This window comes from Homalodisca vitripennis, chromosome 4 (genome assembly GCF_021130785.1).
Source record: "Homalodisca vitripennis isolate AUS2020 chromosome 4, UT_GWSS_2.1, whole genome shotgun sequence".
Taxonomy (NCBI): domain Eukaryota; kingdom Metazoa; phylum Arthropoda; class Insecta; order Hemiptera; family Cicadellidae; genus Homalodisca; species Homalodisca vitripennis.
In genome coordinates this window covers 179,625,865-179,642,302 of record NC_060210.1, presented here as the reverse complement: position 1 = coordinate 179,642,302, position 16,438 = coordinate 179,625,865, and the positions used below count along the sequence as shown (strand labels likewise).

The 16,438-nt window shown below is 31.1% G+C and overlaps 1 protein-coding gene across 1 annotated transcript in view; it reads left to right on the top strand.

Annotated features, from left to right (window-relative positions):
- The window catches only part of LOC124361315 (protein unc-79 homolog), an 84,173-nt gene that overhangs the window by 18,413 nt on the left and 49,322 nt on the right, over nt 1-16,438 (top strand). Inside the window, exons 14-16 of the mRNA XM_046815362.1 lie at nt 90-235; nt 3,211-3,438; nt 4,674-4,822. Of these exons, the coding sequence (XP_046671318.1) occupies nt 90-235; nt 3,211-3,438; nt 4,674-4,822 (523 nt within the window). The remainder of the gene's footprint in view (nt 1-89; nt 236-3,210; nt 3,439-4,673; nt 4,823-16,438) is intronic.

Here is a 16,438-nt window from a genome sequence, read left to right as displayed (position 1 = left end):
TTTTGCCCAAACCTGTATAGTGTAATACTTACCATAATAGTAGGAATTAAAATATATTAGAACAGCCTGCAAGTGAGCTTATTTTCCAGCTCCAGTCATAGAAGATGAATCAGGACATACTTCAGGAATATCAGATGATGAAGGACAAACTTCCAGAAAAAGCAAACGTCAACATAGTGATGGGGAACTAAAACTCTCTTGCTGTGTTCTTATGTTAGACATTGTCCTTAAGCAGGCAAGTAATGATATATATCACTATCTGTTGGGTATAGTGTAGTGTAGTATAATGATAATAAGTAAGATGGAAAAAGGTATAATTATTTTCATTATTGTATTGATTAAAAAAATTTAGTTTGATTCTTGTGCAAACATTACAGTCCATGCACTCAAACTTTTCATTTAACACATCTGCTGTTTAGTGTGGGATTGGTATCGGCAATACTGTAATACAATGACAAGTACCCTTCTGTCTTATCACGGGTACAAAGGTGCACATCCTAGGAAAGTTCTTTTCAAGTCACAAACATTATTTTTTTCCCTTAAGGTAGTGTTTAATTTTTATTAGCATGGTGTTATTACCTTGCTTTAGTTATAATAAAGATGTAAAAATAATTGAAGTCTGACAATTTAAAGTATTGATTTTGCTAACATAAAATATATAATTAATAATATTACTTATAACTGTTACTATTTTTCGGGACGGTTACTTGTCAGACCAAAGATAATTTTAGATATCATGTTCATGAGAAAATTGTCTTCAATATCAATATTTTTACTAAGTATTAATTACATTTTGAAGAAAATTGTTGTTTTCAGAAAAAAGTTTAGTTCTGAATTATCATCTGACCGAACACACCTGGCAAGCGGGACAAGATTGGTAGCCCACTGCATTGCCAAACCATATAAACCCCAAATGAATAGTTATGATGCACGAAATGTAATCCTAGTAGTTTATTCCAGCAAAGCAAAAGAAACTGATTAATAAAAACTATACGTTAATAAATTGTATTGTGTTGGAATAAAAATAACCAACATTAAATTTAACAAAATTTTATTATAATGTACATGTATATATGCAGTCTCCAGCCAAATTAAGGTTATCGAAGGTTAGATTAGATAAAACCTTCAATATCGTTGTCATAAACTTCTGCCCCTATAACTTTATTCAGAGTTTTGGTACCAATGTGGTACATACTTGTAGTAACTAAGATTTTGTGTAACTATTTCATGTATTAAAGTCCTTTCACATATTAAAGTCCTAGAATGTTTCGTATAAAGTCTAAAGAAGGTTTGTTATCATGAAACAGTGATTTTTACCAATGATCTCATTCACTTTTGCCACTAGGCCTATCAGTATCCTCAGTCATCCACTTTGTAAAGATTAGTACACCTATCTTTGAACAAATGAACCAATGGCTCTCTAATTCTTCACACTTAACAAAGTGAAATTTAAAACATAAACTTAACAAAGTTTTTGGTGGATAAAAGTGGATTTACATTTTTTTGCCAACATAAATCAAATTAAAGACCATATCTCACAACTGACAGGAGTATGAATTATAGTGCACATTTTAAACAATTAAACTACACTAAGCAAGAACAAGAATATGGCCGGTGGGTACTGAAAGGTCAGACACAAAATTGTTAGTGATTCTTCCGCTATGCAAGGAATCTGGCAGATGTAATCAATTTCTCATATTAATTTATTGGTTATTCACTGATAACTGGAAATATTTTAAATAATTGTAGATGAAGGCCAAGTTAAAAGTCATGCAGTCTTCATTATTTTTGCATTCTAATGCACTACAGTAAGAAAAACTAAGGCCTGGCAGATAAAGAGGTTGCGCTGAATCTAAATGAGGACTTTATTTTTCAGTTTTCCAAATTTAAAGTTCTTAATATTATGGTAATTGTTTGAAGACATTAATAGTGGCATGAGATTTTATCTGTGTTTCAATTAACTTCTCATGTGATGAGGTTAAGAATAAAATAAATCATGAGAATGTAAACCATAGATTAACCCTACACATTTTTAAAGGCATTGTATTGTTTCTTCAGTCCACTGTTTAAAATGGTAGTGCACGGTGCTATGAATATGGCCATTATTATGTCACTACATTTTGCAATTGAGAATTTTTCCTATTAATTAAACCAACTTTGGAAAGCTGTTACCAGGATTCAGTCAAGACACAATGTATTCATATTATTGGTGGTGAGTGTTGATGGAGAAGAAGTGAGTAGACGGCATCGTGGTTGGCAACAGACATCTGCCAGGGTTCAGTCAAGACAGTGTGTGTTCATATTATTGGTAGTATGTGTAGATGGAAAAGCAGGCAGTAGAGCAACATACAGGGATACACACAGTGGTGCCCCAGGACGCTTGCAGACTGCTGAATGGATGATGCAGGCATCGTAACCACAGATGTGATGTATGTGGCAACAGACGTCTGCCAGGGTGCAGTTAAGACAGTGTGTGTTCATATTATTGGTAGTATTTGTAGATGGAAAAGCAAGGAGTAGAGCGACACACAGGGATAGATACAGTGGTGGCCCAGGACGCTTGCAGGCTGCTGCAATGGATGATGCAGGCATCGTAACCACAGATGTGATGTATGTGGCAACAGACGTCTGCCAGGGTGCAGTTAAGACAGTGTGTGTTCATATTATTGGTAGTATTTGTAGATGGAAAAGCAAGGAGTAGAGCGACACACAGGGATACACACAGTGGTGCCCCAGGACGCTTGCAGACTGCTGAATGGATGATGATGCAGGCATCGTAACCACAGATGTGATGTATGTGGCAACAGACGTCTGCCAGGGTGCAGTTAAGACAGTGTGTGTTCATATTATTGGTAGTATTTGTAGATGGAAAAGCAAGGAGTAGAGCGACACACAGGGATACACACAGTGGTGGCCCAGGACGCTTGCAGGCTGCTGCAATGGATGATGCAGGCATCGTAACCACGGATGTGATGTATGTGGCAACAGACGTCTGCCAGGGTGCAGTTAAGACAGTGTGTGTTCATATTATTGGTAGTATGTGTAGATGGAAAATCAAGGAGTAGAGCGACATACAGGGATACACACAGTGGTGGCCCAGGACGCTTGCAGACTGCTGCAATGGATGATGCAGGCATCGTGATTAGTAACAGACGTCTGCCAGGGTTCAGTCAAGACAGTGTGTGTTCATATTATTGGTAGTATGTGTAGATGGAAAAGCAGGGAGTAGAGCGACATACAGGGATACACACAGTGGTGGCCCAGGACGCTTGCAGGCTGCTGCAATGGATGATGCAGGCATCATGGTTGGCAACACATGTCTGCCAGGGTTCAGCCAAGACCGAGTGTGTTCACTGTGAGTTAACCATCGTCTGGCACCAATTGGCTTTGGAGCTGGTCCTCTATATAGCTCAGGAGAATCCTGCCCATCCTCCTGATGTGTGTATATTACTAATTTTTAATTGAAGTTAAATTTTAAAATTAAATTGGAACTGCATTATTTTAAATAATAAATACACAATTTATTAACTTGTATATATGAGATGTTACATGTATCAAATTATATTTATAGCTCTGACTGGTGGACTTTTGTTCTTTACTAGTATAAACTTTTTACCTAGTCACCATAAAATTTGTAAAACATAAACGTATCGTATACATATACATTTTTTACAAAAATAAATATAGCATTGTTTGATGCAACAGTGTTTTTATTCTGTAGACTAACCAAATATTGGCACCCAGCAGGGATCACTTCTGGCTGGTTTATACCTACCAGTTGAACCCACTACTGGGCACAGCAAAAACCGATGTGCCACTTCAACCTGGGCAACCTTATGGTTGTCCAGTAGCGGCACATCACTAACCGCAAATGTTGAGATTCTGGGGTTCATGGGCAATTCGATAGGTCTAGTCTACTGTGGAAGAAGACTGTTGGAGTTGGTGGGGTTTGCTCCCTTACCTCAGAGGTTCTTGTTAACCTCAACAAGGGTGTGCCACCCCCTGCCTACTTTGACTGGAGAGGCTGGTTCAGAGCTGGCCTCCCCTTCTTCCGGGATGACTTTGAGATGTAGTGCCCTAATTCTTCCTCATGGATCTCGATAGGAGGCGGCCCCTACTCTCTAACCTTACCATCCTGAATATCCTATCACTCCGGAAGCAGCAGCGCAAAGGTTCTTACAGGACTAAGTGCAATTATAAGCTTCTTGTCCTAGGAGAAAAAAAAAAACCAAATATTGGAGATTATTTGGGGACAAAAACATGTATGTTATTATTGTTTGATTACATATTGTTGATACAAAATTAATATGTGCTATGTATTATTCTTGTATACATAATGTTCATAAAATATAATTACTAAGCATAATCAGTTTTAAAAATAAATTCTAAAGTACCTTTAAGGCATCTTTGGTACGACCAACTATCATGCATGCCACAATAGCATCACAGAATCTGCATGCATTAAAAAAATAGATTTTAAACTGAATGAAGTTGATGTATTCATTTTTCATCTGGCAAATGTTACAGTTTCAATTTGAACTCTTATCTTTTAGTTCTCAATGTCTTTCAAAAGTTTGCCATTACTTAGAATTTGATAACCATCTATAGAGATTTGACTATAATTTCCATTGTATGTGAATAGATAATATATTAGGATTGTTTGTTTATTACAGCCACCACTTCAAGAAATACCTGATGAACATAAGAGTCCTGGAGAGGATAAGAAAGCTGAGCCCAAGCCAGATGTGGTGATCAACATGCCGCTACTCGAGATACACACAGTGGGTGGTGTGCTCGTCAACATGCCTCATGTAATTACGCTGTGATCGGTGTATCAGTCGTGGGTCATGATGCACCTCACAGCACTCACCCTTGCTACCCGACAGGCTAATGGCTCTTTCTAACTAAACAAAAAAAAAAAAATTGTGCAAAACTGTTCCTAACAATATTTTTCTCATTTTATTTAGTAGTTTGTTTATATCTACCATCTTAAAAGCTCACATTTTTATTACTTACAATGAATTATTAGTTTTTAATTTTCAGAAACAAAATTAATTACCCTTACACATTAATTGTGTGTTGTTATTTATAATTAAAAACAATTTTAATCTAGCGAAAAGTTTACATTTTTCAATTTATGCTTGTCTATTATAGCTAGGAGAAATTAAGCATTGGGAAAGATTGTCCAAAAGGGTCGAAACCTAAAGACTGAAATATCTTTTTTCAAATAATTGATTTTTAAGTATGCAACAAAAGTAGTAATGCTGAAGAAGAATTCCTTGTTAAAGAATATTATATTCGATACAGAGGAAATGGTGCATAATAGAGTATAAAGAAAGTGTAATATCTTGTGTTCCTCTTTCCAGTAATTATGAAATAAGCCCAAAAGTCTAAAATAGTCAATGGAATCTATCAAAATACATGAAATCTAAACTGTACTGTCACAAGAAATTCAAGTTTCTATCGATGTTTTATGGATATATATATATATTTTGTATTAAAAAAATTGGCGGTGGATTTTAAATCTACCTTCCTTTTTAGTTTAAGTTTACATCTTAAACAAATATATATTTTACGAATAATGTCAAATCATCACTGAATAAATTATCCAATTATTATTTTTTATACATTTTGAAAAGTACATTTGATTATTTGTTAACCAACTGTGAATAATTTATTCTTCTAAAAGGTTTCTTACAAGATATGAACATTCTTACTACTCTATCCTGCAAAGAACTCACAACATATTGTTCACTTCCGGTGCAGAGAATTTTTGAACGTTGAGCACAACCAAATTGCACCATAATAATAATAGTTTTAATGAATACAACTATACATTTTGGTTGTCAAAACCAATAACTAGTAAGTAAAATTAAGTTTTTATTACAATGTTAATTATTGATAAAATTTAATACAGCCTTATAATTAAGGAAGAGCCATAAGTCCTAACATAACTAACATACTGCCATCATTTTGATTAGATGATGAAGGACTTTTATGAATATGATGCCCAAGTAGAGATGCTGGAACTGACAGCTTAGCATGCCATCATCACTGTCACTGTGGATTAGTACAGTAGTAGTGTGCTGTGGTCATCACCAGATCATCAGATCTCATACTTGACCCACAGGCAGCAGACTAGCAGAGTCATCACTGCAGTTACAGTGTACAGTAGTATCAGTAGAACTAGTACAGTATCTTAAAAGTCACTTTTATAATTGAAATGCTGGCAGATGTTCAATGTGAATTAAAGCGCAGTAGTTTGGCCTAAAAGATTCCATGTAATCTAGAATGTATCAGTGAAATGAAGTACGCGTAGATTTACTCTGTAATATAATGGCACTCACTATTCTTCTCACACAAGTATCACTGTTGGGTTGATTTTCTCATTCCAGTACAACTTTTTACTGCTGTTTTTTATATTAAAGTATCTGGCATTTAGTAAAACACATTATTTACATTTAGTGCTTGTATTTGTCTGAAACATAATTTCAAAACAATTAAATACCAAGAAAAATAAATCATAATATTTTTTAAATACAATAATTAATACTTGTAAATGAAATAGATAAAAAGAGCGAAACTACAGATGAACAATAAATATCTATTGGTAAAGCTGTTTCAACACCCTGACAATGGATTTATACACTGCGTTTATAATAATTATTTGAAGTGATTAGAATTTAAATAATGTACCCAGAAATCAACGTTTTAATCAGAACGTTTGTACGTTTTTTACTTTTTAATAGCATACGTTTGAATTTAAAACCGTGGTATATTTCTAAAAGAAATAAAATCAAAACTGAATGATTTTAATGTAGGGTGTTGTTTCAGCTGAACTAATAATATTTCTGTTGAGAGGAAACCAGAGGACGAAATGTAATGGAAAGCACTCCTGCTTCTAATTGTGTGCATTAATTTGTTTAGGCCCAAACCACACCAAAGGATAATGAAGTGCCTTACAGGTTCAATAAGGTGTGTTGTACCTGTGTTCATTTATGTGTCTGACTCTACAACGCTTTAAATGTCTTCATCTGCGGTGTATCTTCCACCCAGTCTCTTGTTATTGAAACTTGAACTGTGAGGAAACTGTCTTCAACCTACAATACATAATATTTTCAATTATTAATACATAAATTTAAAAAAATTAACTTAATTAATTCTTGTTTCTTTTGTTTGGACTTCAAATTGCAAAATTTTCTTTTAATTTCCTAACAATTTATATTCTTCCCAAAAAAGTTATATTTTTATAGTTTTTAAAACTATTTTGTGAAATTTACAAATGTTGGTCATCACTTAGGGCTACAAATTATGTAAGTATTTTGAAAAATCTCTGTGGTTGTTACTGAAAATAAGTAAATTTTATCATAGACAGATATTTTTATTACCTACTCTTTGAATACTAACAGATTACCCAGTAAAATTCAACTCATTAATAATAAACCTAAAAATTTACTTTAATTTTATTTCATCGTTTGTCAGTGTTATGGTGACAGGCTTTAGGAAGTCAGAAGAAAACTTTAAATGATAATGCTTGATTTCTTTGTCATATTAAAGGTATGTAATTTTTATACTAGACGTCCATAAATTGTTCTATCATACTTTTGTCATATGATATGTCAGGTCAAAATAAGTAAGAAATGTCATATAACATATAATACTCTCATGCCAATTTGTATTTTTAGAAATACATCTTTTAATTGAATAAAGGTTTCAAATGAAAACGTTACAGAATTTGTAGTCTAATTCAGTCAGGTTAAAAATTAAATTTATGTTTCAAAATGGTGGCCATATGAAATATTCAAACTTTATTAACTAAAAACAGGAGATTTTATGAAAGATTCATGACCAATAAGATATGGGATACTTACTAAATGCCTCCTTACTTAAAAGTATACTTATCAAGTTAGAGTAGAGATGGTTCCATATTGCTGATAACCGCCAGCTGTTCACTCTATGACTTGGATGTTGCCACTACTGTCCTTTTGACTTAAATTTTGTCTGAAAACAGATGAATGAAATGAAATGTGTGTATATTTGTTTATGTTAACGTCTAATGATGTTTGTTTATTGCAAAAGACGTTAACCCTTAGTTTTCTGAAGGCCATGCTCAGGACCCAGTCTTGTCTCTTAGTACACTCGGATATTCAATGTATTGCGCAGTCCTCCCCGATCAAGCGGTCATGCTAAAGGCTCACTGCACGTTCTTTCACCTATTCGGAATTCACTTCTTACCTCTTAACGCTGCCAGATCGGAATTATTTTCCCGGGTAGCTCAAAATCGGCTTCACCTGACTCAATTTCCATTGAACATAATATTGTTGTATGATAAGATTTAAATACTTACACTGATGTAAACAACAGATTATAATGTAAATTATTGGTTATGTTTCATAAAAACTATATTATAGAATTATATAGTTTTTATTGGTAATCGTGAGCATGATTATGGGCGATAAATCAGTAGTAAATTGTTGTTTCATAATACAATTCAACTTTAATTACAAATTATAATACCATTATAACATAATACAAGATAAAAATGTCAAAAATTGCAGTTTGGTTTAATTATAAATATAATATGAATTTTATTGTTAAGAAGTAAAAACTACACTGTGAAGCTTAGAGTGAATATAAGTGTTTATAATAAAGTATAAAAATAAATATTTCGTAAAATGTAGAAATTTAATCTACAATTCAATTGATTAAAATTAATAATTTTATCTACAATGAGTTTTATTATTGAAAATAAATGAAATAATAGGAAAACATATACGTACCTTGTGAGCAATAAAAAGGTACAGTACAAGCTGACAAATTAACCAATATTAAATATTTACTACTGTACAGTTTTTATTATAGCTCATGTTGTATTATAGCTCATTTGAACATGTGCTATTTCAAGAAACATTGACCTGGGTGTAGTGCTGATTCCTTGCTGCATATCTTGCAGTAAAATCTGGTCCATTTCCTTCCACCTGGTATTGATCGATTGCTACACACGGCACAGTCTTTCATCTGTTCCTTTTCATAAGGAATATGAAAGTTACCATTAAGCCTTTCGTATTTATAATTCACTAAACTAAGCCATTTATCTACTTTGTCAAAACCTTGTGGTAGATGAAATCCACTTTTGCTTTTATAAGAACACTTCTCAAAAGTTGTCATTGTCTCTCCACTCACACCACTCGCCATTTGTAGTAGGATGATCTGGTTGAGCTGCTTATGGTGAATTTTCTTTAGTCACTATTGTCAGAATCTTTTAGACCTATCTTAAGTTCAGGTAACAAGGTATCATCTAACACATAACACAGGTAAAATCACTTTCATGGTCACCATAGAAAAAATTATCAATGTTCATCTCTAGTCCTCCATTGTGCTCAATGTCAATTCCATTGAAATAGTCAAAATTACAATCAATATCTTCAAATTCGAGGGTTTCAATAATTTGTCTTATTCCCTTAGAACCTAGGTTACTACAATTAACCTTGATGACTCATTTAATATTAAAATAACATTAGTAAAATAATAAAATTAACTGTTATGTCACTAGCAGTAGAAGAATGTTGTACTTCAAAAAACTAAAGTAATAGAACATTTCTCAAAAGCAGCAGTTGTCAAGCCTATAGGGCAAGGACAAGGAATTTATTTTGTATTTGAAATAATAGTGGTGTAGTATAGTGGGTCTCGAGCATGGCCATTTGAGCTGTAGTGCCACAATAGCGGTGGGCCTTGTTTGTGGCCTGTGATTGCTAGCCTCGAAACGAAGTGTAAGACCTACACACAGCTGCAACGATGTGGGTTGCATGTGTGGCCATCTCTGTTGGGTGTTCTCTGTTATTTCCATCCAAGTGGTGCGGGTTAAGATAGATCAGTAATTATTCAATTAACTACTGATTAATAATCAGTTGATTGTCAAATTTAACTTTTTACATTATAAAACATTTAATAGCTCATACAGATAAGTTGCAATGTAATTTACTTTAATGACCAATTGGTAACATGTTTTAATGAATTAATACTCACAAGGTTTGTTAGTAAATTAATGAGACTGATTCTGACAAAAAGAAATTATATGATCCCATCGGTACATACCGTTATGTTAAAGAGTATTTTAATAATAGAGGCCCTCAGTACACCACTGCCAACATGATTTCTACACTGCAAAGGTTGCCTTGAAATTAGCTACCTCAGTGTCTTTCAGAGAATCTGTGATCATCTGTTGGACAGAGAGAACATCTTCGAAATAGTTAAAAACACTATGGTAAATGGGCAAATTCCCCATACAACAGAATTCAACTTATATAAGCCTTTCAAAAACAAATATTTAACGACACCTTGATACTCGATTTTGTCCATTTTCACATAAAAACTCACATCAACTCACTAAAACGGCTGTTATATAAAAACTGTGCATCCACAATGGCTGAAACTTTGAGTAGTACTTGAGTAACTGTGAACAAATTAACAACGAAATTCAGTAGCTTTTATTTCGAATGCTGCTATCTTCACGTTGAGGTTGGAAACTTTTCAGACTACCCTCATAAATGTAAATTATCTATTTTATTAATTTCTTTAATATTTTTACCATCCAAAACATGTTCAAATCAATTTGGCAAATAAACTTTAAAATATTATAATCCTGCTATAATTGTTGACCCATGTTTATCTTTCATTTGCTCAAAATTCAATATTTCTTGTTGTATTCTAATTTATTAAAATTTTTGTATTCTTTATATCTTTACTCTCCAATTGTGTTTAATTCTTCTAAGACTATGTATTAATAAAAATGTGTAATACAAAAATAGTTTTAACACTTTTAAAGGAATTATTTGAAGTTCTCACGCTATAATTTGACTAAACAGTTTGTGAAATATTTAAAAAACTTACTGAATACTTACTGAAATACTGAATTTCCTTAATATTAGTAAGGATTTTTCTAAATCGAATACCTTATTTTCTACAATTCAGAAAGGACCAACATAGGAGAATTAGAATTAATAAATACCAAAAATGTTATTCTTATTACCTGTCAAAAAATTTTGATATTACAAACAAATTATATCCAAATACATTGAAAAAAATTTATCCATTAATCTATATATTTTTTTTAAATTACTAAAACGGAAACAAGAATTATAATAAATAAATGTGGAAATTAGAAAAAGAACATATCTAGATAATTTAAAAGAAGAACATGAAAAGTATAAAAAGAATTTAGAAACAGATAACAAAATAAGAGAAGTAGAATATGAGTTACCCAATATTTTTCCAAACAAATAAATACTAAATTAAATACTGGAAAGATTTAAATACTAATACAAACTAAAAAATATCTGCTTTTGTTTTAAATAATAAATTTAGATGTAGCTGATTTTATTGGTGATTAGCTTATGTTTATTAGCTTATTTTATGGCTGACTGCTATATTGGTGTTTTAGCAGAGAAATATGGTAATGAAGCTGTTTATTTTATTAAAGGACTTAAAAAAGTGTATAAAACTAAAAAGTAATAAAGAAAAGTTAAAGAAAAAAGGATTTGTTTTAATTCCATGTAATGGAGTTAATATTATTTACTATCCAATTTATAAACCAATTATGTAAATTAAAACAAATGATTTAACTTATTTTAATATACAAATCTTTTTATCATGGTCTTTTCTTTAGTATCACAATTGTCAGATTCAAATGAAAATGTATGAATTTTATTTTCATCCATCATTTAACTTAATGTAGTAATATTGTAATTTTTGTTGTGATACTAAATAAGTTTCTTTGTAATATTTAGTTTTTATTTTTCTAAATTTTTATTTAGGAATTACAGTTTGGTTAAAAATGGTTACAGTAACAGTATCAATAGTATATAATTTGTTTGTATACATTTTTATTAATGGCTACTTTTGAATCAGAAGAAAGATGACACAACATTTGTAAAAGTCACTCAATTAATACAATTCAGCAGTTCCCACTGACGGAACCCAGTATTGACTAATTCAAATTATAACATTTGTATTATTTAAATGTTATTGCTAAATTTTTAAAGTAAAATAAAACATACAAATCTGAGAACAGAATGGATCCTAAGATATTAAAATAAATAAAAAAGCATTGAAAAATTATTTATTAAAAACACTATTAAATATATTAATATTAAAGTTATTTAAAAAACTGGTAATACTAAAAAGTAGTAATATATGATTTTTATTAAAAGTACCCATAAACAGAATTTGTTAAAATGTTGTAGCAACTTATACTGATGGACAGTCTATAGTTTCTAATCCAACCCCCAGGCCAAGGTTTGCGGGTACATTCTTAAAAATTTCAATTAAAACAATTCATTAATTAACTTTTAATATTTAATTAAAAAACATATTTTTAGAATGTTTATTTAAGAAAATCAGAATTTTTGAGAAAGAACTATAATACATAATATATTCTACATTTCTACACATTTTAAAGTACCTAATATAATCTTTGAGCACATGTATTTAACTTGTTTACTTGACAAATATTTTATGATAAAAAAATTAATATCCCGAAGATAAAATATATATTGGATAAGGTAGGTACTTAAATAATTAAATTATTAGATTTTGAGAAATATAAAACTATTAATTTTATGTATATTAGTTGTAATTATAAATTAGCCATGATAATAATCATGCAGGAGAAGAATTATAGTTAAGTGGATCAAACAAAATGAACAATTAAAGGTTTGTTTCTTATCAAGACACAGAAAAAAGAGGCCTCACTATTGAGAGAAGTTTCAATAAGAAAGGAGATTGTTGCGAAGTCTAATATCTTCACTATCTGTTTCCATCTCTGTGTGTTGTCAATCTTCATGTTGATGTCTAAATGTTCCTACCCAACATGCGTGTATTGTCCGGACTTTATATGTACAGAGTGTTGGTGGGACTGCAGTCAGGGAACTTCTGTAAGGCTAATTATAACGCTTCAAGCACTGCATGCTCTCTTCCGCTCACTACAGTTGGCAACTTAATAACATATTATGTATTGCGAGGGAAAATCATAACTGTGTTCAAAATAATTTTGTTCTCTGTTCTTAAATTTTTTGTTAATTTATGTTGGATGTTGTCATTTGGTGTTTTTTTGTATATAATTAAATTTGTGTTGGTCTTCTGTTGTTGTCTTATGTATAGTAAATTCATGAAGCAATAATTCTATTGCAATAGTTCAGTAATTAGATTTTACAAGTTTTCTTATTGATTTAGTAAAATTGTTGTTTTTAAGTGTTTGTTGTTGTTTTCACAAATGTTTATTTATATATTGTGATATCTGTGTTTATATTAGTCAATGTATTGAGTTACGACAAAGATCGTTTAATACTGAGAACACAATTTATTATTTGTTCTAGTTTAAAGACAATTCCGACTTTTTAAATTTATCAGGTCTTCTCTAAATACTACTAAGGTCTGTTGCCTTCAATAAGCATAACATAGTTTATGGATTAAGTATAACAGATATTGGTGAATAACGACCTCCATTAATAAATCATACTTTTAGCTACATCTAATGTAAATTTTTCAGACATTACTAATATTTGAACTATTTCATGAAGTTTCAACTCTCCAAATACTTAAGTCACTTTATCCCTGCAACAGTTTTAAAAGTTGCCATAACAGCATTATAAGTGGAGACGTAGCCACAAATGCCAGTGCGAGTTATTGGCAACGTTCACAGGCCCTAAATGCAGTTGCATTATACCGACAGTAAACTTGGACAATAACTGCAGCTGGATATTTTGACAAAGCACATCAGCATATTATAAACTACTTAAGCAAAATTTACAGTTGTGTGTTACTGACTGTATGCAAACTGTAACTCTTCAGCAAATGGATGGTTACAGAAGAACACAACATAATCCAATCTGTACCGCAGCTGAAATTTATCAATTAATTTGTAAAATTTTAGAGAATAGCTGTTTATCAAGTACCTGCAAGAAGAGAATACAACTTGAGCAAATACCTGTACATTGAGCTAAATCAATTTAATGGATGGGTTAAAACTAAGAAGAGTCCAATTGCCAATTTTTCAATTGCATCGGTAGGAACAATACAGTTAGAGTAACAGTTAGATACTCTGATGTTTTGTTCATTCACATTTAAATCAGTTGCCTCCCAACAAAAATACAACGAAAGGAACGTGAAATTTGAAAGATCAGATGTCGTGTATTGGAGATTGTCATCATGAGATACAAAGTTGCCAAATAAACACACAATTGTTGATTGATGTTGTGTATGAGACATAATAACAATTATTAACTGTAAGTGATGTTGAGGACTGTGGCACATGTACTGTTATTCAATATTAAGAAATATGAAGAATGTTAAAATTTTGTATGTTTTCTGGTTACAGCATGTGTACAGTTTATATTAAGGTTATAGGTAGAATATGTTGAATAGTTTGTATCCTATGAATATGGAAAAGATTCAAGATAATCTTTATTGAAACTGGCCCAGTATTAACATTTAATGTTGAGGCCTGTTACATTTCCTTTGGCAAGTAATTTCTAATGCAGGATTACTTGACACAAGATATAATACTCTCAAAATTGGAGTTCTTAGCTACTTACTGGATTTACACAAGTAATTTCAGGTGTCTAAAATATTCTAGAATACCATGAGAATAAATTTTTCATCCGGTTTCTAAACAGCCTGAGTTGTTTTTATATAAATATAATATCTCATTAGGTGTTTATTGGTCGTTGAGTTAAGGAAAATAAAGTAACAAAATGATACACAGAAATATGTAGTAGCTAATATACACATGCAGCCAAAACAGTAATATTTGACAACAATCAGTTTTTTATTTCAGGTATTACTTCAGTCATTATTATTTGCTCTAACACAATTTCTCTTTTGTTTCTCAAGCTGTACTGTAGTAGTTAATAGATAGCAGTGTCAGGATTTTCACAATTGGAAGAAACTAATTTTGAATCATTGGACTTTAAGAGCATTTTTTTTACTAGATATTTTAAAATGAATAATAGAGGGAAACCCTCTTCACCTTCCTATTATCTCTCCTTCTTCTTACGCAAATTTCTAGTTTCTCTGCTCAACTCATGGCAAATTTATACTGTTTAGTTGATCCAAGAAATTGTGCTGGTATTCTTCCAATCCACAGAATATATATTGATATCTTTTTCTTTTACCATATAGCCATTTTGTATTATTTATTATTTCATTAGTGATTTACTGGCTTAAACCCATTGGCCTTGTATCATGGAACGGTTCCGTGACAGCTGGTCTGGGCTCAAAATTTATATCATGGAACCGTTCCGTGACAAGTACAGCGCTATCTAAATAATTTTTTTTAACTACTTTTTCAACCAAATGTTAGTATAAATTAGACTAATATTATTGTAACACATAAGAAAAACTGCAATACTACAATTAATTGAAATTTAAAGGAATAATAATTTACTATAAGAATAATATTCTTGTAGTACACTAATAATATTTAGTGTACTAAAAGAGAAAAAATCATTATTCTTGAAATTTTCAGTATTTAGAAAAAAACCTTTATTCTGACAAACTATACCTATATATATATATATACATATTCTAGTATTGCTAGGTAGAGAAATACATTTCAAATGAAATAAAAGCAACAATGGGGTATTTTATTTTATATTATTTGAGTAAAAAAATTTTTTTATTTAAAAAATTCCAAAACTTTTTTAGTTTTTACAGCATTATTATTTTTAAATTATAACCAAATATATCACTATCTATTTATTATTAAAGCCCATTTCATGTTAATCCAAAAAGATATAAAATATAACCAAATAACTTGAAAAATAAATTTTTCATAAACATATAACAAAACTCTTACGTTTTTTAGCATTTTTAATAGGATAACTGCAGTTGAGCTGATAGTAAAAATATGTATAAGCCAATGGCTTAAAGCGTTCTATAGATAAATGATATAAAACGTCTATTATAGGCAGCGTATTTAACTCAACTGAATATATTGCTGTTTGAACTACATATATTCAGGTAAATCTTGTATGTAATTATTTGGGTAGGAGGGGTGGCATTATCGCGATACCCCATGGCAAATCATTTCAAATCTAAATCTGCCTCTGCTTTAATTGCATATGCTACAATTTGATCCTAGAAAAAGTGGATATGCTTGGAGTCCAGGGTAATACTCCAGAGTGGTTCATAAGCTACTTAAAAGGAACAAAAACCAATTGACCTAATGACCTAAATAAAACTAGTTAAGTTAAAATATCTTTATTTATTTCATATACTCGTACAATTGTACATTAAATAGAGTCAGTTTAGTTTTATAAATAATGATGATAACATAAATTTAAAAAATAAATAGTTAATTATTCCTTTTTCTACTACATCAATAAAAATCATTCATAGAATAAAAACTTCCATTTATTAGATATTATTTTGAGGGATACAA